Genomic DNA, 26,057 nt, shown 5'->3' on the forward strand with positions numbered 1-26,057 from the left:
ACGCCTACAGATGATCGCTAGATGACTTTTATAGGTAATGGAACTATCCACGAGGTCATTCAACTCATTCCGCCTCTCCAGTGTCAAATACCGTGAAACCTGACTCCGACTTTACAAAGACAGAAGCACACGCAGACGTAGAGTCTCTTGTTTCAGTGGTCATTGATCCTGGGACTCTAGAATTGTCTCCTGGACTTTGCCCCGAACTCGTGGCATGAACTGAATCTACGCTCAACACGAAGGTAACTATTCTTTAAAAACTAATGTTTCTTCACTAACACCTAAAAACATTCATTAAAGCTGGATAACGTGTTTTTCAAAACCATTCAGCAAGTCATGTAGAACTATTGCAAAGTGACACAAACTCGAGTTAAACAGAACCTTTTAAATGCAAACGTCATCAATGGCATTGGAAAAAGTCGGTCATAGGAGAGCAACGTAAATATATCCTGTACACTCCACCCACACTTCAGTGCTTGAACCTTTGCATGCAGGAGAAACCTTACGCTCAATCGAATATAATCTTTAAAACAGAAATTTACCGCATTAAAACATGTGAAGGTTTCTGACGTCATCAATGTCATCGGTGACATAGAAAAGATACAACAACTGACATATTTCCTTGACTGTCAACCCACAGTTCAGTTCTCAGCTCCTTTGCACAAACGTTTTAATGACTGGGGAAAGGTACTTATCATCGAATGCCATTAAATACAGGATGGACATAGAGACATGTTTCGCAGACTGATTGTAATGTGATGATATACTAGAGGCTGGCAGTCGTTCTAACCAAAGAAATGACATCAGTGGATAAAGTCTTTTCTAGAACATCTCACTTCGCTGAGGCCGCCATGGTTACAGAAAGGGAAATGACAAATGATATAGTTGGTTTGGACATGCTGTTGCCCCCAACCCTTCACCACCTGCAGCCATTCAATGATTGAAAAGAGCCACGGCTGCCAAAGAACATGTTGCTATCCCCAATTAGTAACACTTGGCCACTTCTCTTATCACATTTATTCCACTTCTTGGCTATTCAGATATAGCTAAAATATCGTGAACAGATGAAACATAAACAGTACACCCAACGCTACTCTGATTGTTAGAGAAGTTAGTATGTGTGACATATCCATTAAGGCCACATGCAGGTCCAATATGAGATGTCCTAAATGTATGTATGATTAGGTCACATAGGAGTATTTTCCAAATAGGTATGTGTTTCTTAATAAGATAAAACGTATTCACATGTTGCATGAAATACGTGTTTGACCTATGAACGTATGTATACGTCTATCCTATAATGTAAGTTCAGTCTTTGTCATATATAAAATGTCCACACTGAAGACTTTATCAATGCTTCGAAATATCATAATTCCATTACGACCTTTCGACAAGCAGTAATGACGACGATGTTAAGTAAGAATCTGCCAATCCGCAACTTTTTACTCTGGAGCTGGCACTCCAAATCCGAAAGCATGTCCATTACATAGGTGTAGAAATCATTAACAGGTGTATTAAGAGACATATTATGAGGTAAGTTACATTGCAATGTCAAACAGCCGGCGCGGGATTTGTCACTTAAATCATCACTAGCTTTGAAGGATTCATTTTCGTATCACAAACCGACACCATAAAAGTGGAAAGGATACAAAATACTGTGGCAAAGACCTGTCTTATAACGATGTAACTATGAATTAAAATAGAATTCTGTTATGTGTTGTCTTATCTGTTTTCTGCGCTGTTTTCAGTACACAAGAGATGACTATCTCTGAGGTGTAGCAGACACAGACACTCAGCTTTGATGCTTTATGGCGTCACTGTCAGAGATATCTGACCTGTGTGCAGGTTTTATGTTGTGTATACTTTATTAGGTTATATATGTAACTCCACAGATAACATGTCAGCATCTAGTTTTATTAAATAAAACACTCTTGAAACATTTCATTCAAATAAATTTACGGAACACTCAGGAACAAGCATAGATCTAAAAACCTACACACACACATACACACACACACACACAGGTAGATATACAGATAGTCGACAGATTGATAATATACAGACAGACAGACAGGCGGTAGGGCGGGCAGGCAACCAGACGGAAGGACAGACAGACAGACGAATAGGCAGATAGATAGATAGATAGATAGATAGATAGATAGATAGATAGATAGATAGATAGATAGATAGATAGATAGATAGATAGATTACAGATATGTGTTGGTAAAGATCTATGTTGACTGTCCAAGTGGCCTATATCCAGGTTATAACCATATACTTCCTGAGACGATGCAGTATATCCTTGTACCACAAACCAACATCATAAAAGTGTAAAAGATACAAAATACTGTGGCAAAACCTGTCTTATAACGACGTAACTGCAAATTAAAATAGAATTCTTGATATGTGTTGTCAGTGGTGTTTTCACACACAAGAGACGGCTATCTCTCAGCTTTGATACATTATGGTGTCACTGTCAGAGCTACCTGACCTGTGTACAGGTTTTATGTTGCGTATATATTATTAGATTATCTGTGTTACTCCATCTAGTTTTATTAAATAAAAATACTCTTGAAACATTTCACTCAAATACACTTCTGATAACCACTCACAAACACACATAGATCTAGAAATCCCCCACCCCACCCCATCCCACCCCCCCCACACACACACAACACAACACAACACAACACAGACAGATAGCTAGATAGATAGATAGAAAGGTATACAGACGGGTAGACAAGCGGACGGACGGACGGACGGAACGACAGGCAGGCAGGCAAGCAGATAGATAGATAGATAGATAGATAGATAGATAGATAGATAGATAGATAGATAGATAGATAGATAGATAGATAGATAGACAAACAGATTACTGATATGTGCTGGTAAAGATTTATGCTGACTCTTCAAGTGGCCTATGGGCCGGATATAACCACATACTTCCTGAGACGATGCAGTATATCCGAGAACCAAAGACACCACATCAATTCGTCACACATACACGGTTATATGTCCACCAGAACCTGAATTAATTACCATTTTACGACTCAGCGTTTATTGCTAACGGCAAAGTAAATGTTAGTAGGGCAACAATTTCCAACACGGAACTGTAAGACGTTATTCTAAGAATGTCTCTGTACGTTAGAAATTAATGGAAATACGTAACACATTTATCCTTGTGCTAAACTGTTTTATATCAATCTGATGAAATTAGTATGGTTTCCTTTAGGTGAACGTTTTATGTCCCCGTACTGAAAATACATGTATGTAATAAGGTTACAAACCACAAACTATCGATTTTTACATTAAGGTAACTTTCGTATATGTACAGTATGGATTTGGCAAATGGATAAACATAAACGCGTCTGGAGAGATAGAATGTACATGAAAAACTCCTTCACTGAATCATTTTAGTAATGCATAAAAGGTTTACACTGAGTCTATGCAAAAAACATTCAGAGCAGTCCAGGTTCATAATGTGCTTAACCTTTGAATCATTCATCAAACACTGGGAATCAAATGTCAAGAATCTGCTTGCTCTGAGGTCTAGATGATCAGAAACAAGCATTCTGCCTTTGTTCGGTATAGGGGATTCCAGTGTTTCCTACGGAATATGAATTTAACCTAGGCTACTCCTGGGTTCCGTACTGCATGTAGCTAAGAGCTGATTGAGAGCGTGTGCCTGAAGCGGCTTAAATCAGTTGTGCTTGATTGATGAAGTGGCTTCAATCAAATGTCCTGAGACTGTCCGTTAGCCGAGTTTAGTCACGACACTGCTTTGGCAATATTTCAGTATCGTTTCAGCATCTTCGAAGCTGATGACTTCATCATGTTATGAGTAGAGCACGACCTTGGACGATGTGACGGATGGAGATGTACTACGTCAGGTACTCTGCTGACCCATCATCTGGGTCCTCCTTATACTTCGACATATAACCAAATCGGGTTTCCAAATAAACACCGCAAGTTCCTCGGTTGTATTGTTTAACGAGACAAAAAGTGAGAAATGCTGTTAAGGAAACTCTTCTTGAAATGACGTATATCAAGGAAAAGCAAGGCGATGGCCACGGTGCATATACAGCTTCACAGCATTATTTCATTACTGGGACCGGAACATGGTATACGACGTGAGAGATGAAACATTCAACAATAAGGCGATAGCATCTCTTTAATAAATATCACTGGAAGAGTGCTACATGATATTATAGTCACAGCAGATAACGTACCCAGGTAATGTGGTTCCAGACACACTGCTGAAACTATTGGCCAATCCTACACATAAACAACGCCTGTAGTAACAGCATGGCTGACATACGCTAAACTCGTATCTCATCATGACTAGATTTAGCTATCAGGCTAGATCGACCACAATGACTAGGTCAATTTACAAAAAAAACCTTCTTCGTCAATTAGAACCTGCTGCAAACGAAGCATGGCTCGTATCTTCGCTAGACATATCTTTAACTGATACAGCATGCTTAGACGTAGGAGCTCTTCAGCAGGTAAAATCGATTAAGACGATCTCAAGAGCCCTCCCGTTCAACTTGTTTCAAAATGCACAAAATAATGTTACAAAACCTTCTGAAATGTTAAGTCGACATATCACACAGTTAAACATGTCTCGATATCGTTTAGTGTAAAATCTTGAGATCAAGATCCGAAAAGTAAAATTTATCTCCAACAACACGAGCGATTACAGGAATAGGGTGGTCATGCTAACTGTCATAGCTGACGCATGTCATTGTATCGAGATCCGGAGGTCGATGCTCATGAAGTCAACCACTAGATTGTCTGGCAAGACCACCCGTTGAATCAATATCACATGAAAAATAAACATAAAACAAACAACATATGTTAACTTAGAAAGCACGTTCCTTTAATTTTCTTAAACGCGAAGAAGATTTTACAATACAGTGGTGAACGATTTGTTGTATCACTGATGGCTGTCAGTCGCAGAATCGGAGTTTTATTTATAACAGATAAAATTCTCATAGATAATAAGGTTTGATACAGTTAAATGAGTGTTATCGATTTATATGTCATACCTAACCCTTACTTGGCAGCACTCTGTTAAGTTATCTGTGGATGACGTTGAGGGAACTCTAGTGTTATAGCTTTGTTACAATTGCCTTTTTACCTCATATTGTTTGGGTTGTACTGGTCTGGATTTTGTTTTACGCCGCACTCAGCAATCTTCCAACTATATATGGCGGCGGTCTGGTATAATCGAGTCTGGACCAGACAATACAATGATAAACAATGACATGTGTCATCCAAGTCAGCGAGCCTGACGCCCCGAATCCTTTTAGTCGCCTCTTACGACAAGCACACGATCTGCTGATCCTTGACCAGATCTGCTGAAGATCCGGATCTTCGAGCTATTTAAAGGTATCCAGTAGAAGTCACTTCTTGTGTGTATTCTTACTGAACTGACTGAACATTATACTCGTAGATCTAATATTTAGGCCTGTATGAATGACACGAATGGTTATTGCATAATGCGGGACGGCAGATGCAATAGTTATTGACTTAGTGGATAAAACATACCAGAATGAATAAATGCATTATTGAATACCACGAACGGCAGACAAAACTGATACGATTTGTAAAATAATTAACGACAATTTTCTTATCGCTGTAACAGCCATTACTGAGGAATGAAGAACGAGAACAGGAAGATGTCAGTTGCTCTGTGGAAACAGTTCCAAAGCCTGAAGCTTTCAAAAGAAAACTATCAATATAAGCAAATGCATTATTTAATGCCTCGAATGATTGAAAGCCTATTTACGTATCGCTAGATCAGCAATCTGTTGAGGGATGAACATGAGAAGAAGATGGCCTTTTGTCTGGTTTCTCTGATTGGATACTTTGGGGGCATAAGGAAACTGTTCCCATGGCTCGCAGTTCAGATAGGGATATCATTCCTATGGGGATATTCCGATGTTTATATGCTTCCTCCAGATCTGTTATATGTTGAAAATGGAATGGTCATATGAGTGGCTGATCAAGATTTTATTGTTTCTGATTGCTTGTTTGGGGGCCTTGTTGGCGTTTCGGTGGGGGCATCCTTCCTTCGTGGGAGCAGACAAATGGTATAGTTTTTGAAGTAAGAGCGTATCCGTAGGTCCGTTGCGGTAGATATTTGGTCGGGTGTGTCTAAACTTTGGACAGGTATTTGTGGTTTGGGGATAGTTTACGTGTTGTCTCATTTGTCACGATGAACCGAAATGATTAAAATGATAGAAATAGTTGGATGATGCTGACAGACTGACAGTCAACATTGTTTCAAACACTGTCTCAAAAAAGGGAAACAATTATCACAATTTTAAAAATTACCTAGATATTTTCATGTCCATAGTTTGGAAGGTTGGATGAACAAATTGTCTTGGAATAACAAGAAATGTTCTTAGAACGATTCCTTCAGATTCGTTGAATAGGCTAACCCTTGGAATTTGAGTGATTAAAATACTGGATAAGGAATCTTATCAGGTCAGTAGGGAATTAGCAGTAACTTGTAAGGACAGATAAGCTAGCTACTGAGACTCATTGTATTTGTGGCTACAGTGTGAGTAATTCGGGAAAGCTTATCCACCTAATTAGACGACTTCTGCACATACAAATATCTGTAGATCACTAATCAACCTTCTTCTCCATCTGTCTCGTCTCGACATCAGGGCATAGAATATGTCTTATCTTGACTCTCGATTACTCTGGGATGAAGGATGAAAGGTGAAGAATGCCTCAATATCTGCTTGGGCTGATAACGTGGCATCAATACAGAAGAAGGATTACATTTGTCTGAACATGTCATACTTCCAGATGACACTGACGACAAACTTAAACAAGTCACATCATAAATCGGAGCGTTATGTATGAATAACCTTGAACACTGCTCATGTGTTAGATTTTATGTTTAAGAATTATATTAAAATGATGAATTCGCATAATTTTGATAAGATGATTCTAGAACTATAAACTTTATTCTTAACTTCCAGTCTATTCAGGTGCATCGAACATTGCAGTTTAACTTCCAGTGTTTTCAGGTCCATAGAACATTTCAGTTTAACTTCCAATGTATTCGGGTGCATCGAACATTGCAGTTTAACTTCCAATGTATTCGGGTGCATCGAACATTACAGTTTAACTTCCAATGTATTTCGGTGCATGGAACAGTGCATGGCTCTGTGGATTATCCTTGACAGGTGTAATTTCGGAGCCAGCTTGGGGTGTTTGTATAAATTGTCCCATTTGAAATTCGCATGTAATAGACACTAGTTTTTGTACCCGCAGTTGCTATGAGATCCATCCTTGAAATCTGTTGCAAATGTCCATCTAACTTCTATTTATACTGAACCTTATGTGTCATCAGTTGCTTGTTCCTTTTAATTTGTGGTCCTTCACAACTGACGCATTACAGGAGAAAGGTATAAGCAACAAATAAAAGCGGCACATGCTATGTACGATTATAACGAACGATTAGACTCCGAACATATACAGTTTTGGTTGACGATTTTGGCATTACCTTAATGCAAGATGCCAGATGTTCTTAAACAGGAGATTGCATCTAGACCAAGGCTTAGTCTCTGAACATATATGATTTTGATAGTAATAAATAAACACATTTAAATTGAAGAGCAGCCCAAGGCAGAGATTCAGAACCTCTGGAAATGTAGATTTGCTTCATTTAGGGCTTTGGCATTGCACAGTACGGGAAATAATGTGGGTGACCTACTGTAAGATAGCCTCGTGGACTATATACATCACGATACTACACCCTCCATGTTGAGGGGCGGTAGAGAAGACTAGTGGTTAAAGCGTAAAAGTGCTCAAGCCCATTTCTATTGTCCGACGCCGTATTAAATGCTGGGATGTTAATAAAAGCCGCGAAAAACCACAGTATTTACTCACTCCGGCTGGCAACCTGCACTAAGAAGCTGCTATCAACGGAAAGAACACCGCGTGATCTTTGATCTTAACATTGTTTCCCAAGTCTGTAGGCTTGAGCATATTTGTTGTAAAGTTTCGTTGATTTGTGTTTTGACAGAAAAAACTGACCACGACTCGATCCCTCATTCTGCTAAAAAAATATCCCTTATTCTGATAAAAATAAGTATCGCATCAAACACCTACACACATTAAAATGTCCACTCCTGACGGCCGGTCAACCGTTATTCACAGTGGATCCATCCAATAGGTCGTTTCGCTCATTCTACAGACTCGATATCCTGCAACTTGGAGCTTATTTGGCTCTTTACCTCCAACCACACGCAGACCCCGAGTCTCCGGTTTCAGTGGTCATTAAACCCCAAGGGGCTATCAATAGGGGTAATTAGGGACGGATTTAACGTAAACACAAGAAAATTAGAGAACGTTAGCCAATTTCTTCAGTATCACGGCAACGTGCCATGGATTTACATAATGACGAATCTAACTGAATCTAAATAAGATAAGAATACTTTAGAAACAACGTTTCGAGTTCATAGCTCCACTTAGCAAAAGGTCCATGACTCTGTGTCATGTTTCTCCGTTATGGTTTTTGTACATATTTCTTCATGTTTCTGTGATAGGGGTTTTATAGTATATGTTGGCAGGTTAAGTTCAAATGCATTTGTCATACAATTGTCAGAGTGAGTGAGTGAGTGAGTGAGTGAGTGAGTGAGTGAATATTTAACGTCACATCGGCAATATTTCAGCCATATCAGGGTTGTGTAATTCTACTGTATTGATCTCCTGTGTAAGTGATTAGGCTAGAGGCAAGCCAATATAGAAACAAAACAATATTTTTAAAAACCCCAGAAAGATTAGATATTGTGAATAATGAATATCTGAATCATGTAACAGAGAAAACATTATACCTGATTTTTTTTAATAAGTATTGTACAAAAATGATGGTGGTGTGTGGTCATTTGCACAAAGCCCAGGTCAGAAATCAGATGAGGTTACGCGCTGGTGGGATATGACGGTCTAATGACCACTCACCTTTGGTGCCACACAGGCAACCGGGGTGACAAATTAATAGAATATCGTATGTGTTTAGTGTAACAAACACAATAGTTTACAATATTCAGGTGCTGTAGGTGGAAGGAGCTCTCATATAAATCATCATGACTTAATTATATTTCTACCACAGTCGGACGTAACAAAATTTGAAGGGGAAGAACAGAAACCTGACATTTCACAATGCAACTTGACCTTCAAAATACTTTTGAGACTTCTGTTTTCAACAAGCTGAACATCGATATCTCTGCTGTCACTTACAGCAGACACGCACGGTTTAAAATATGAGGGTGGTGCTGCCAGCGCTATCTGACGTGGGCTCATGGTATATGGACTATACAAGATTACCGCTGTCGATAAGATGTCAGCGTACCGGTTTTGAAAGAACGACGTTTAAACATTTGATTTACACGCTTTTTCTTCTGACTCAGACGTTTTGTTACACAATGAATGAGTGGGTGAGTATTTTCTTACTCCGTACTAGAAGTATTTTGGTAAAATGAAGATGGTGGACACCAGAAATTGGTTACGTTTTTACTAATGTTATTGACAGTTGATGCATCGCTGTGATGGTAAGAGGCCAGTTTCAAGGCATGAGTCTTAAATATGAGCTTCAAATATCTACATCTAACGCATAGATTACATGCCGTCAAAGTAAAATAAAAGTATGTAACATTTGTGGAAATATTGCATCTCCGCCATAATCATCATCATCATGATCATGGTCGTCGTTGTCGTCACCGTTCTCGGCGTCGTTGTCGTTTTCATAATCATCTTTAATACATAATGCACTTCAGTAATTCTTAAGCTTATTTGTATAGCCTTAATATTTAGAGGAACATGGATAGAGAGGTTTTAATCTCCTATAATACGAACATGAACAGACACGTTTTTGAGAATGAAGATAACCTATTTTTTCTGTCGAAGCCGATTCCATGGTGTGTAAAAGGTAACAGCGGTGGAGATATAATGCATTTATCAATGACCATCGCAGTCTTTTTGAGAATGAAGATAGCCATGGTTTCCGTCGAAACCGACTCCACTTGGGGCGTGTAAGGTAACAGCCTTGGAGATACAATGCATGTATCACTGACCATTGCATATTGCACAGTCTAGAGCAATGGCAATACTACATGTATAAGGATATGGATTGAACGTGGGTGGGTCCCTGGATGGACATAATCGATTACCACTTGCGTCAGCACAAGCCCCAAACCCAGAACTTCGACCTGACGAAAATGTGTGACTTCTGACGTGTGTATGAGTGTTCCATCAGCAGAAGCCTGACACGTATTTGAACCCGTTATCATCAATTCGGTTATCTTCAGATGCGGTATCAATTCCCCCTCCCTCCCCGGTCAAGCATGCCCCGGACTATCCCCTCTGCCCGATGCCCTCTGGAGTATTCCCATGATCAGCTTCTCCAAACTCCCCGGCTCACGCCCCCCAAATCCCCTACAGTTCCTTCCGACACACAGCCCTCCTCTCCCCTCACGTCCCACATATTCGCTCCTCTTTCCAATACTTCAGTCTGCAGTAGACGGCAATAAGAACACTAGCATTGGAACACAACGACGGAATACTACAAACGACTTTTCCTTGCAGGGAATATTGATTATTGTACATTTCCTATTTCAAAAGGGCCCCTGTCGTGTCAATACACCAAATATTATCATATCAAGTCAAAACGATCACAAATGATACAATGATAGAGTATGTAGAGTATAAACCGTTATCCAATTAAAAATTGAATCATCTGAATTTGAAAATGTTTGCATTTTCGCTTATTTACTAGCCTGTCCTGAAACCCTGAACCATATTACTTTCCCTACAGCCCAGCCCTCACTGCAACACAAAGTTTCTAAATGAAAAAGTCTAGGTTGTGAATCTCTGGTCTGCCTCGATCTCCTTTTCATTTTGAATGGTTTTATTTGTCATAATCAAAATGATATATTCAGATACTAAGCGTCGGCCTATTGGCTTGCTTTGGATGGGTGTTGTGGGAGGAGAATGATGTATGTATAAGCCAGGGAGGACTCGGAGGGGGGGAAGAAGGCGGGATAGGCCTATCCTCTTGAACAGGTTCAAAGACCACATCCGCGTATGAATATCTCTAACAAAACATCTGATGACTCATCACCATGAAAAGCCCCCCAAACACTCTATCCTTTAATCTACTAAAACAAGAACGAGTGGGGTTTTACACCGCATAGAACATTCGGTTCTTCAATTGATGTCAAAAGATTGTTTTTCGATGCAGGTTTCATGTGTTTATCACTTTAGTGAAACCCGTGCGCGCAAATTTGGAGCAAATATACAAACATGATCAGGCGAAATATAATTTGAACCCACGATCACCGGTTTCAGATACCTTATTAAGTTTTCTTTTAAAACATATAATTAATTTTCATGGTGTTGTTGTCGTCGTGTCCCAGCTGCGAAGATCGATGCGGACGATGTTCAGAAACAAATGCTTACGGATCGCCGCCAAAAGCGACAATATTGCCCTGTGCAGCGATGAACAACAAACAACAAAATCCTCGTCTCAGTCTCCTTGACCACTTGGGATTGTATCGTTATCCACAACGGGTTCCGATGACTACATTAACATATTTGCCCCGTAGTAGAGAACCTAACCGAATAACAAAGGTTGGATGTGCTTCGCCTTACGCGATCAACAAAGAGTTTGGCAGGCCCTGAACAAGAAATTCACAAAGACCTTACCTAAAGCGTAGTCTCAGAACATATGTTATTGTGAGTTTTAACAAGTACATCCAATTTGATTGAAAATTAGCCCAGGGAAACCAGATATAACCCGAGGAAATCTACACTTGTTTCATTTAAGGCTTTAACATTGCAGAGAGGGCTAGGCAGTCGTGAAAATAATATGGTTCAGGGACTATGAGACAGACGTAGAGAGCCCTGATGTACGGAGATGTTCCATGGACGCGGCGCAAACTAACATTCTCACATCGTGCATCGCTACTAGTGGGTAATAATACGAAACTGTAATTACCTTTTTTCATCTTTTCATTTCATATATATGTGTGTGTCTGGTGAGAGTGTGTGAAATGCACGTGAATAAGCTCGGTATTGATGTCACAATGACGTCAGACGTAATGAACTTATACAACATAATGACGTGAAACAGTTTCATTCATGATATATGCCTCCTTCATACAACTTCATCTTAAAGAATGCATTTTTATGGAACCCAAACATAACTTGCTCTAGGCAGGAGGGGAAAGGTCACTCGGCAAGTTGATGGATTGAATATGTGGTTCTTTAAGACAGGTGTCACGGTTTGAGTTCCTATAAATCTCAACTATGTCACGTTGTCACGCTGTTCAACAGCGCATAAAACGGCTTCCCCTTACCACACATTTTGTCTTACCTTCTGTCTCTCATTACAAACTCCTTTTTATAACAATACAAATTCTATTCTTATGACTGCCACCGATCCATCCTTATCCTATGTTTTAATTATGCACTTGAATGTCGATTTTCCATCGTATTGTCCACTCAGCTGAGACAGAATCGATGTGTAACAAAACATCATTTCTGTATTAATAAAGTCATTCTTAATTAATATTAATAATCAGTATTAATGAATGGGTATCGACATCACACATAATAACGAACCAACCCATGCTTTATCATGTGTAAGTCGAGAACATTATAAAAAACATGTAATCAAATCTACATTCATCTTCATCAAAATATCTCAGACTAAAAATACAAAATCTGATTTTTGCTATGATCACATAACCAAGTATAAGTAATCAATTTCTGGATAACAGCTCACGGAAATATACTGATAGCTAAATACAATTAAAACATTACGACCTGAACACAAATTTGTGACTGGGTTCAGAAGATCTCAAACTAAACAAAACGCACGCCCCTAACAATTAACACGGAAGCAAACCCTCCCGTAACAACACGAAGCAACAGGTAGAACAAAACGCTCCCAAGAGCATGTGAACACAAAGTAAACAAAATTCACTTACCGCACAGAATAACAACGAGAAGAGCAGTGGTGACCATAATAAACACAGAACACGTGTAATATCTCCTCATCTGTATCACTTCGTTATATTCCGATTCCTCAAGATTTAAATTTCTCCTAGGCCCCCAGTTCCGGAACCTACTGCCGTCCATCGCCGCTAGCTGACGCTAGCAAACTACACGTAAATCGGACTCCCATCCTGGCGATTCTTCCCGGCTGATATATGCCACGGTCTGCTGTTTGTCACCTTCGCTAAATGAACGCCTCTGAACTTTCACTTAGGAACCGTTCTATCTGAAACAGAAAAAATTGCTGTCCATAATACAATTGAAACAAATCTTTATAAGTCACGATACAATTTCCTAAAATTGTTTAAAAAATTCTCCAGAGAGTCCGCCCTCTCATAAAGATTTACACCACGCGTCGGAAAGTTAGTTACCGAGCTAATTAGGAATTCAGTTTTGAAATAAGCGAGTTTGAAGGGTTTGGGACTGAAAGAACAATGGAACGCTTTCATAGCCGCTGGCTAAAAATATCACTGGACCGACCGATCTCTTAAGCATGCGAGGACGATATCTGATACGACAGATTCCGTTAACAAAGGCAACGAACACGTTACGACTTCAGGTAGACGCTGATGATGCAGATGTAGCTTGCAGCCGCAACATGGGTTTACAGACCTCTAACACCAGTGACTTTGTACGATCCTGACTCAGTCAGGTGTTCGGAACTGTATCTTGAAAGAACCTGGCATAACGGTTTATTGACCACTACCAGGGAGGTCAAGTAAAAGGACCGCGAAATGTGATATCGATCGGTTTGCTTTTATTATAGCTGTTTCTGTTTGGAAGGAGATATCACATCCAGTGTTATTTCTTTCAGGGATAATTTAAGAAAGTAATCAAGGTCACGGGGATTGTCAATAAGGACAGAAATACGCGGAATACAAACATATATTAAATTTGCTTTTATTCATTTATTTATGTACATGCTCCAACAATGTCATTATATTTCATTTATTTAGTCATTGTGGCATTTATTCCCTGGAAGTGTTATTGTTTACTTCATTTTTTTATAACTGTCTGATATGTATCCGGAGTAGAAAGACAAATTGATTTAATGAGAAAAATAGATCTGATAGCGTTAAGGTAATTGACAGTTGTAGTACGCTGTAGATTATTTGAACGGATTGTCAAAGGTTGGGAAGTGCAATAATGACAAAATGTGGTGTGTGTGTGTGTGAGAGAGAGAGAGAGAGAGAGAGAGAGAGAGGGAGAGGGAGAGAGAGAGGCGGGGAAAGAGAGTGTATGTGTGCTCAATAGACGACGTCTTAAACATACACTGACAAGCATATATACTCTTCAAAATAAGAAATTGACACAGGAAACTATTTGACACAAACCACTGCTGCTGAATCCCAACAGGTGGGAGAATGGTTACCGACGTCAAACGTTTGAAAAAATACGTTGAATAAAAACGTAACGTTTCACACACGTGTCGAGTGAATCGCTAAAGCACACCCTACATGAAAGGCACGTGCATCATGAAATTGTGTATTACCCTGAGCTGTAGCTTATGAACTGTAGGCTTTAAAAAACACATCAATGGTACACAACATACATTGTTTTAAGCTACAATAGTCGACAAGAGAATGAAAAGACGGACAGAAGCTCAACGACCCAACGCCATCAGTTTACACGGATTGGCATTGCAGCATGAGGCAGGATGGTACTTTACCGGGTCCAGACACAAGATCTCAGTCCTGTGGAACCGATACAACAATACTGGTAGTGTTAATGACATAGCCAGGTCACGTAGACCTAGAGGTACTACCTCCGCTAGGGATCGCTACATCCGGTTGCGACATCTTCGTTCAAACACCACGGCCGCGTCATCCACAACAATCAAAATTCCTGGACTGAATCTCTGATCAGACAGTGCGCAATTGGCTATGGAAAGCCAGACGTTGTGCCAGAAGACCACTTCAACGTCACGTCGTTCCCTTCGTCAACGTCGGAGGTTGACAATGCTCGACGTCACGTTGCGCGTGTTTGACAGGACTTCCTCCAGCAAAACAATGGTTAGGTGTTACCAGGGCCTTCTCGATCATCCGATTTGTCCCCATTGAACACTTATCGTATACTGTAGATCGACGCTTGCTCCAGCGTCATCTGCCAGGTCTGACACTACAAGTGCTGCACAGAGCACTTCAGCAAGAGTGAAAACATTCCTCAAGAAAACAATCGACATTTCCTTTCTTCTTGGGTCACCGCCGCCATGCTGTTATCGACACCCATGCTTGTCCAACCAGATAATCACATTTTATTCTGACCGAGTGGCAGATAGTCTTTTGTGATTTTAACACTTTCTGGATAATCGTGGAAGGTTCTAATGTGATCAAGTTACTATAATTGAGAAATGATGTCATGTTTAAACCAGTTATATGCACTCAGTAAGTAAACTCCAGCCTGTCAATTTTCATTTTTAAGAATATAGATATAAATAATTAACACTCCACACACATGAATTTATATATAAACAGATGATTTCTACACGTTCCTAAGCAATAAATAAATAACGATGTGGACAGATATTTCTTATTTGTGATCATTACATGTATTTTGAAAATAAACACCGCTCCAAATACCTTGTTGAACTCCAGGCATAACCATATACTGCCTCGGGGGAGAGAGATAGGTGTAGCCAAATTGCTACATCAAGACGAACCCCAGTACATACAATGGCTACATTGTACATGCTCTTGTATGTCACCTTGCGAAAAACATTGCACGAGGGCTTACCTTGCAGCACTGCAACGATGACTCAATGTCTCATGATGAGCAGGCGTACACCACGAAACACACCCCTGGCATCTGATGTTGAGGACGAGTACATGGGCTGTTACTGCAGGACTACTTTCTGATCTTTGATGTAAATATATTGCCTCAGACTTCAGACTCCAAACATCTCGGTAATGTTTTACACTAAGTGGTTGGACGTTAGATCATCGGAGGCTGGCAAACGAATCCTGGAATGTCTGTCTCAGATTGTAGCATTTGTCTTGGGAAGAGCAAATGTGTCTTGGGAAGAGCAAACGTTTAGCATTACCACGTCTGATTGCTTCCATAAGGTTAAGTCTTCATTTAGAACTAGTTAGTGGTTTCATCCTTCTAGCAGTGTCAGCTACATTTTATTTCAATGGGACAGTAATTTAGTTAAGGGGTTTGATTGTTCGCCACGTCCAAACGAAGGGTCAGGTTAGGCTGACCACATGGGGGTATTGCTGGAATATTTCTGATAAATAAATCATTTCCATATTCAAAAGAAATGAATACTTGTCTACCAGACTATTCCTTTTACGCCATGAGTACCTGTAGGTATCGCTGACTTTCAGTGTTCCATCTGTTCTATGGTGATGACATCATATATTTAAAGACTTTGTAAGACTTTGTAAAGACATTTTAAGACTTCACTTAAACATCCGGGGATTCCTGGTTTTCAGGAAAGTCATTTCAGGATAGTTTGCTCTCAGTTCATGTTGTTCCTCTGATGTTTTTCGCCGCATTTAACAACACTTTAACAACATCACAGCGGAAGAGTGAGTGGGTGAATTATTATTTAACGTCACATAGGCAATATTTCAGGCATATCGTGACGAGAACAAACATGATCATAAAGAATATATATATATATATATATATATATATATATATATATATATATATATATATATATATATATATATATATATATATATATATATATATATAATGAAACCCGTCGTCAAAGTACGGTAAAACAACTAGAGCATCACAATTCGAGTTTAAAACTAGCATATGAAGTTAAAACTACCACCACAATTCGGACATGATATAATATAAAAATAGGCTAAAGATCACCGACATCGGAAGGTCTCCAGCCATGTGGGAATATAACCCATGTCTCCGGGTGCAGAACATGCTTGCATACAAGCAGTTTGAGAACGTTTCTGTATCATTGTAAGATAGGGAGCGTAACGCCGCTCTTAAGGGCACGATAAAGGCATTCATGGCACATTTCCACCTTGGTGTGTTAGCCCCGTCAACTCTGTCAGCGTTATACCTGTGTTCGATACTTCCCAAACTCCTAAACTAATTCCTCATACCAAATTGAATGTTTACAAAGTAGTGTTGAAAGGAGCGTTGAATATAAAGGGGTAAATTCATGCCACCATTATGAGAAATCTCTTCGCTCTTGCCTCATGCGTTAAATTTAAAATGTGGGAATTATTGAAATTATTACCTGATTGATAACACCTCCTTTAGTGATTTTTTCAATTTGCAGTGTGAAATTTGTAACGTGTCACGCAGTCTCTGAACAGTATTATTTTCCCTGTTGCCTGACCCTGCCTGCAATGCTGAAGTCTTAAATAAAGCAGGCGGCATATTCATTAATATTCTAAAACAAGTCCTGTGGGGACTAAAACATCACGTCAGTTTCCCATTCGGCTAATTTACTTAGTACGCATTTAGTTAAAACCCCTGCATGTAACCCCCTTCACATCCTATACACCGCTCCGTCACAAAACAGAAAATAGAATTTACATATACAACTGACTCCAGATGAGACAAAAAGACAGATAGTGACCTCAGTACATAGCCTTGCTTCACGCATATGGAAATGACATCAAAGGCTAGTAAATGGCATTATTGTGTCAAAAGGTAAAATTGTTGTTATTAAATCAGTGCGTTCTTACTGAAGGCGAATTGAAAATCAGAAAATTGGTGGTGTAACTAATAGCTGTTTTCGTTTTTCCTTCATCGGTAACATTATCATTCGCGCGGAAAAAGAATGACAGAAACTTTCATTATACGCACGCTATGCGGCAGTGAGGTGTCACGCGACAAACGATCTCTCTGTTAGCCGTAAAAAAACTACCACGCTTGGCACAACCACAACATACGTACATGGACCACGACTCGGGATGCTTTTATGTGTAAACGTTAATTGTTGTGGCAATGTGAAATTATTTCTGAAATAATTGTGTTATACTTTTATTGAATCGTGTGATGTCTAGAGATTACGGAGTAAGGTAACTCTCAAATGGAAAAATCATCTCGCCGCCCAGCATGGTAGCTCTGCCCACGTCCATCTACAATCAATATAATTTCTTAGGCGCGACGATGAAGCTGAATGTAAATTTGTGGAGTGTTGAGAGTGAAAGGCAGAGGTGAGAATAATTCCCATGTGGACATTGTTGTGAACTGTCCAGACATGCCAAGGCTGGACTTAATGGCCGTGTTAAACATCCTTCATTTCTTGACCTCTGTTTAAACCTCAATGAAGGTTTATTTATGATTTGTTAGTTTATTCTTTTGCGCCGCTCTCAGCAATATTCCAGCCGACTCTAAATAATAGAGTCAGGATCAGACAATCCAGTGATCAACAGCATGAACATCGACCTGAAGAACTGGGATACGATGACGTGTGTCAACCAAGTCGGCAACCCTCAGCACCTGTTCCTGTTAGTCGCCTCGCGTATGGGTCGCTGAACACCCGGATCTCCCGACTTCATGTGATCAATTAATTTATACAAATAAATCACTGGGAATGAATAAAATTGAATAAAATTACGTCACTTTGTCACTTCATTAATACACGCCATTTCGAGACTTAACAAGAAATATTTGTTTTCCGCCTAGATGTACATATATATATAATACAACACTACGAATACACACACACACATACACACACACACATACATACACATACACACACACATACACACACATACACATACACACACACACACATACACACACACACATACACACACACATACACACACATACACACACATACACACATACACACACATACACACATACACACACATACACACACACATACACACACATACACACACACATACACACATACACACACACATATACACACACACACATACACACACACATACACACACACACACACTTATGAACTACAAGAAATGAGATGTTCATGATTTTGTCAGTGTTACTTACACATATTGTCAAAAGTGAATAGCGAATATCTGGCTATAATCTGGCGTTGCAGAGTTGTGTCCCTTTAAGGGTCAATTTTGGCTTCATCTGTTCGAATTTCAGACACAACTGGATAGAATCAACAGTTCATTATGATCATAGCCGTGATTGCAGGGTTCACTTTGGTCTGACGTTCTAACGCTGTTAAAAATAACCAACAAAAACACCACCGATCTCCACAACCGTTAACAGATATAGAACTGAATTATTGTTCAAAGAGGCTTATATCGCCCATTTTCCCTCGTGACATACGCACTTAGCCAAGACAGTATGAGCTATGTAATGCTGGTTGAAACAATGATTCGTCACAATATAGCAACAGGGGGTCTATTTTTGAATTAATAACATAATACCATGTCTAGACGAGATGTTTCTTTGGTTGAAAATAGTGTGTAACGGAGAAAATCGATGTTCATTTGATCAGGTGCCTTTGCATTTGTTTAAGTTCATTTTATCTTCAGTTGGTAAATTAGATTTTACATTTCTAGTCTTGGACGCGTTTCACCCAAAGTCATGGTATAAGTGTTTTCCTCCGCATTTCTCCCTCTGAGGAACAGTCGTCACTAATGTAAGTGAGTGAGTTTAGTTTTACGCCGCACTCAGCAATATGCAAGCTTTATGGCGAGTCTAGACCAGACAATCCAGTGATTAACAGCAAGTGCACTGATCAGCGCAAATGGGAACCGATGATGTGCCAACCAAGTAAGCGAGCCTGACCACCCGATCCCGTTAGTCAAGCATGGTCACTTTTAATGGCACGCTTGGGTTGCTGAAGGCCTATTCTACCCCGGACCTTCACGGGTCTCATTAATATCAAGGGAGTAGACAGATTCACAAACTTACTTTTTCTGATAAGGGCAGTCTGCTTCTGTTTAAAAAGAAACAGTTTGTATGCAAATTGTGTGAATTCCGGTGAATTCAGGACACGCTTTTGCTAACGTTGTCATTACGTATTTTCGTGATTCACTTACAAGTGTTTCTTTTACGCCTAAAACCCAGGTTTAATTCCCTACATGAGTACAATGGGTTAAGCCCATTTCTGGTGTTCCCCGCATTGATATTGCTGGGATATTGTTAAAAGCGGCGTAAAACCTACTCACTCACAATACAGACCGGTTACTTTCTTGCATTGACGTTCATATTTAAAAATCAAAATCTATTGACTTTCGACATCAAATTGTTGATGTGAATTCATATAAACGTTAAGCCTTTAAATAAATAAATCATTTAAACTCCAAAGTAAATTTATGTACGAGTTATCTTAAACCGAAACGGCGGAAATGGTTGTTTGTATTATCAATAATCGGAACATGCTTGGTTTATGTTCCATTACCTACAGGAAGTCGTCAAAAGAGGTATCATACTACTAAAATTCACTAACGTAAAGAACAAACAGCAAGCGACACTAAGACTTAGCAAACATACAAATCTCCTACTTACGTAGACGTTGAGTTATCTTCAGGGATTACGGAATAACCTCAGAACTTCGAGCTGAGGACTTACCCAGTGTGAGCGTGTCAGTAAATCCGATCACGTCACCTCACACAATCCCTTAAACAATCCCTTAAACCTTACCAGAAATACATGTGTCATCACGTCTTGTTTTGAAACCACTTACACACTACGTTTTATCTTCGAAAAAGCTTCTTGCATCTTAGGTTCAGCACGTGTTGAGCAGGATTTTACTCGCAGAAGCCATCATCTTTCAAGCTGAGGAAAATCATTCATAATTAGTTACATGAACTTATCCATATCCCTTGCTTTGAATTCTCTTGAGCATGTCATAAACTTTCAGCGAAAATAAGAGTCAGTAACTCTCGAAATTACGCAATTGCATCTACGCACATGTGATGTGTTAAATGCTCTTGAAACTAGCAACTTAATTATATTCATGCATGTATTTGAATAAAAGTAAATTAAGGATTAATTATTTAGACATAATACTTATGCGGCTAATGACTTGCAGGTCATCTACTCATGACAGTGTGATCTACAGGGTGATCTGCACCATACACCACACATCATACATGGAAAACGTGAAGGGCTTGGAACAAGGTTCGGGGCGTTGTCTGGTAATAATATATAAAGTTTTTGGGTCACTTTGCGATGCGGTGTTAAGTCAACCAGTAACTTGATGAACGTTTACTGAAACACAGATATTCGGATTCTCGTTTTAGGAAAAATTCAGTTGTCCTGAGAATTAAACAAATTGTTCATTGAAGATACACTGGCTTGGAAGACGTGTCACTAAATTTCAACAGTACCCGATTCGACTTTCGATTGATATCTATCTTTCCTGGCGACTTTGAAATCATTTTTCCAACTTATCAAATTCCGTTGTATAACATTGACATTGTTTTAAGTTTGATAAAGTTAAGTCATATCGCAAGTACATTGATTCCCTAGGATATGTCTTAAAAAGAACTTGATAGGTAGTGTTCCCTCCATGACAGGAGCTTAGTTATAGGTTTCAACTTAGAAGATATACATATATATATATACATATATGGCCACATTACCATTTTGCTATAGTTGATTTAATTCCGCGTTAATCTTTAATCATTCAAACGCAGACAACACATTTGTCCAGTTCAATACATAAAAGGACTTACAATTACAGGTTTCAACTTACAGAACATGTAGAAAAGCCGCGTTGTTATGATTTTGCATTTTTTCGGAATTCGGAATCTCAAGTCAAACTTTACTCACCCAAACAAAAGCAACACATATATCGTGTTTCGATCCGTATTCACAGCCAGATATGTTTGGTACAAACATCCATGTTGAAATGAAATGAATAAAAACTGTTTCTTTGACGGTATTTTGCTGAACCGTATGCAGGCTGTTAAACAGTATTCTTGGGCCATCGACAGCACAATAACCGACACCTACCGCTGACATTCGCTGACGCACTTAACTAATAGATATCCTGAGGTCTCAGTGGGGCACTAATTGCTGTTATTGTGGCAACAGATGTTCGTTAAACGGATGATCATTTCATCTAAAATAAGTTATAGTTTTGCAAATGCAGCACTTTGTCACTGTAATAAACTTGGAAAAGGCATGTCATCATTTGACACTTGTATTTATGTATTTTGCGGGGTATAATGAAACTGAATGTGATTTCGTTGAACAAAATTACATGTTATTAGAACCGTGCTAACAGTTAGGACACTAAACAGTAAGGAACAAATTCATCTACTTCGCTGTTTCAATTCAAATATTTCGAAAAATAGATGCGTTTTGAAAAAATATGATAATATCCGTTCTGACTGATGGACAGCCGGGCGCCATTCATCCTGCAAGCAATTGGCCTCCCCGTTTCCTCTCACAATGTCAGCATCCAGTTTGTATACACAAACACATATACGGACAGCAGACAAAACGATAGACAGACATGCATGCAAACACATGTTCATACACGTACACACGCACACGCACACGCACACGCACACGCACACGCACACGCACACTTCTGATATAAAATCACACCAATCATTCACCCCGCAAAGATCTGACGTAAATACATTCGGCTTCTTCCCTCTATATTTACAACAATACCCTCATGTACATTTCTACACCATTTAGTAAATGTCAGTAAAATGGTATTAATACTTGAATTACTCTCTTTATCCCACTTGATAATGATTACACATTACGGTAGCACATTCATTACAGTAGGACATGTTTCTGTCACGGTTATTTCTGAGCATCACTCCGACTTATGGGTATATCAGTGTGATAAAGCATCAGACAAACACTCTTTCAACATACACTCTTTCATCACTAATGGCCACACAACATTTGTTTCTCAGTTGGACTAATTCACCGTTCAGACGTACATCAATGCTTCTTGTACTCAAGATATATTTCCGTCTGTCAAAGACTTCAGACATACTCGCTGGATAATGCTTAAATTCCACGAGAGATTATTAAATGAACTTCAAAACGCGAAGGCGTATTCTATTCCTCTTAGTATCCTTGTGACAAAAGGTGTACAAATCGGTGTAAACAAAACAGAGTCACGACTTCAAGAACACAGTCGCCATACTTATTGGATCCTGATCTTCACAAAATGGCTGGATGTCATCGTCGTCATCATACAACTACTGCTTCGACATTTAATATCTCTACAGATCGTAGACTTCATAGAATTCTAATTAGTGGCGGGGGGTATTTCTTATGAAGGGCACAAAGTGTAGCTGATTGACGAATACCATCATTATTACTGATGAATTCATACTATTTTCACAGTTTTTAAGCACAGTGGAATGAGTGTCAATCTTGACTTTGTAATCCATGGCGTTTTCATTTATGATTGTGGAACGTTATACTTCATCCTCCATCCCTTAAATAAGGGAGTGGGTGTGGTTGTATACCTCTTTCAGCAGTATTCCAGAAATATCAATACGATGGACACCAGAGGAAAGTTTCCAACACTGTACTAGTCTGGAATAAGGAACCACAGGTCTACCCACGGTACAGAATGGATAAGTGCTTGCTTGAAGCTTGACCCCACATTTAACCTAGCAGTAATTCAGTCCAGAACAGTGGAAATGGTATCATGCTGTGAAGAAGCAAACTCGAGCTAACTTCTCGCTACGACCCAGTGTATTATATATAATACATTTCCACCGCTGAACCATCCTCTTCCTTCCTTGTCATGCTTATAAAGGTAAAAGCGACAAGCTTCTGTCAACCTTGAGAGCAGATATCCTTATGCGACTCCGTCTGTATATGAGCAAAATGTTTATGAATGGAAAATTGATGCTACCAGTTGTTCATACAATGGCCAACTAAATACCTACCAGAACATGTTCATCTAAACAGCCAATAAAGCAGGACCATTATTCTCGAAACATTTGTAGACCTAAGAATTCTTAACTTTGATCGTAGCCAGTGTGTTTACAATGAGACGTTTCGAAAATAGCTAACCAGTCTCTGTCTCAGTCTAACAACACGTTGCAACAAACTGGAAAGAATTAAAGTGAATTATAGTCATGTGTTTCCATGGTTATCATGCGTTTCATACCTTTTGTCATGCTTGTCACAAAACAGAGACGATTACTGTTTAAATGAGTGTAACAGGACATCGACTGATGCACTTTTGGAGATAATAATTCAGGTTTGCCAAAGGCAGAGCAACGATTCCATAACGTAGTTCCGGCTGTCAGTTCAGGTAACATTATTGTATTAATCAAGACATATCCTTCCACTGTAAAACCTGCAATCTGTCAACATCCAGCAGAGTAACCGTCGGGAACTGAGTGAAACATGACTCCATCTAACATTTTAAAGAGATCCATTATACTTACTATGTCTTTCTGCGAAACTACAGTGCTGAGTACGGAGTCGAAAACTTCATGTAATTATTGCCAATGAATTAGATTTAAACGTGCATTAGGGTGATAAAGCATTGTTCCGTGCACAAGATCCATCTTAAATTTAATTTCCCTTGGTTTGTCTGCAAAAATGCATGCATTAACGACAATAAATAGGAAATTTCCGTAGCCAGGCTTCCACCATTTAACTCCACGTTTGTAATTTAATTACAGCAAATCAAACAACAGATGAAAAACATTCCATTTTAGACCATTTTATAAGTTCACAAATGGCACCAACAATTATATTTATGCCACGACAAGAAATATGCAGCGCCGTCATGACGTTTTGTACATTTTTTTAAGAGAATTAAGCAAAGAGCGATACTGAGAGTAACCATTTACGCCTACAAAACGATCAGTCATATTTTCTAGGTGGAGACAATCTCACTGTTGTCACTAATTGCCGTTATGGATCGGATGGTAATAAAGCGAAATATGCTGAATTTAGTCATCGCACTTAAGCAATTTCTACGACAATGTCCTGGTTGAGAAAGGGGCATCTCAAATATCCAGATCTGTTTCTCTTACTGCTTCGTCTGTTGGTACTACCAATGATATTTGTGTGGTTTTTTAGTACTGCTGTCAGTAGTAAAAACTTCTGCGTATGTCGCTACTACAGTTGATGCTATTTCCTTTCCTACCAATCGTCCAATAAATCGTCCACCACCATCACCACCACAACAACAACAACCACAACTACTACTGTTGCTAACCACAGCTACTACTACTGGTGTCACGTTTTACGCCAATACTGTTTCACTTACCAACACAACTTCCACAGTTACTGCTGCTAGTTAACCAGTACTAAAGTACTGTCGGAAACAGAAGAAAATGTTTTAAGCTGTTACTCGGTATCCCTAAAATTTACAAAATTACAAACAGGGTGTGTCGAAATATCCCACTTCGGCCTAAGTGGGAATTCAGTCTTGTGGAGATATCCAGAAAAACCTGTTTACTTGTAAAATTAGGCAAAACTGACACACAATACGAATATCTGCTTTAAACAACAGATCAGACAATAGATGGCAACTAGGTCGCTGAGGTATGACGACGGAAAAACGACTCACCTGACATGAAATGTATGCGCTGCCTGTAGCCAAGAGATATTTTATATCATCTCAAAGATATTTGGTGCTTTTTCGTGTGTTGTCAATATGTTTCATCCATTGATTAACATCTTCCAATCTTTCATTCATAACTGATACCAACAGAAAGGCATAGTATTGAATGTCTCCAAATGTACAGACGGCATGAACACCAATGATCGACAGGACTGGATATTGTTTGTAAATTGTTATCGTATGGCGTGTATTTCCCCCAGTTTAATTGCCCTAAAGGATTATCATATCTTAGCTGATATCTCTGTTTATCCCCCAGCACGACCCCAACCATCGTATGCTACACCCGCCTTTATTTTGCTTTTTGAGACGACCCCTATTAACTGTTTCTTTTAATGGTCATAGTTAGACTCTATGGTAGCATATCCTGAATACTTTCATCATAAAGCTTATTATTCTTTACGCCAGACATCATTTATATTGAAGCAAAGTCTGATTTCAAAATGAGCATTTAAAAGTGTCCTTTCAAATATCAGTGGCT

The 26,057-nt window shown here is 39.2% G+C and overlaps 1 protein-coding gene across 1 annotated transcript in view; it reads right to left on the bottom strand.

The window, feature by feature from the left end:
• LOC137287471 (relaxin receptor 2-like) overlaps positions 1-13,290 on the bottom strand; it is a 92,241-nt gene extending 78,951 nt beyond the window's left edge. The window contains exon 1 of the mRNA XM_067819782.1: positions 13,011-13,290. Coding sequence (XP_067675883.1) covers positions 13,011-13,161 — 151 coding nt within the window. The 5' untranslated portion in view covers positions 13,162-13,290. The remainder of the gene's footprint in view (positions 1-13,010) is intronic.
• Between the last annotated feature and the right edge of the window lie 12,767 nt (positions 13,291-26,057).

The sequence above is a fragment of the Haliotis asinina genome, chromosome 6, assembly GCF_037392515.1.
Source record: "Haliotis asinina isolate JCU_RB_2024 chromosome 6, JCU_Hal_asi_v2, whole genome shotgun sequence".
NCBI lineage: Eukaryota > Metazoa > Mollusca > Gastropoda > Lepetellida > Haliotidae > Haliotis > Haliotis asinina.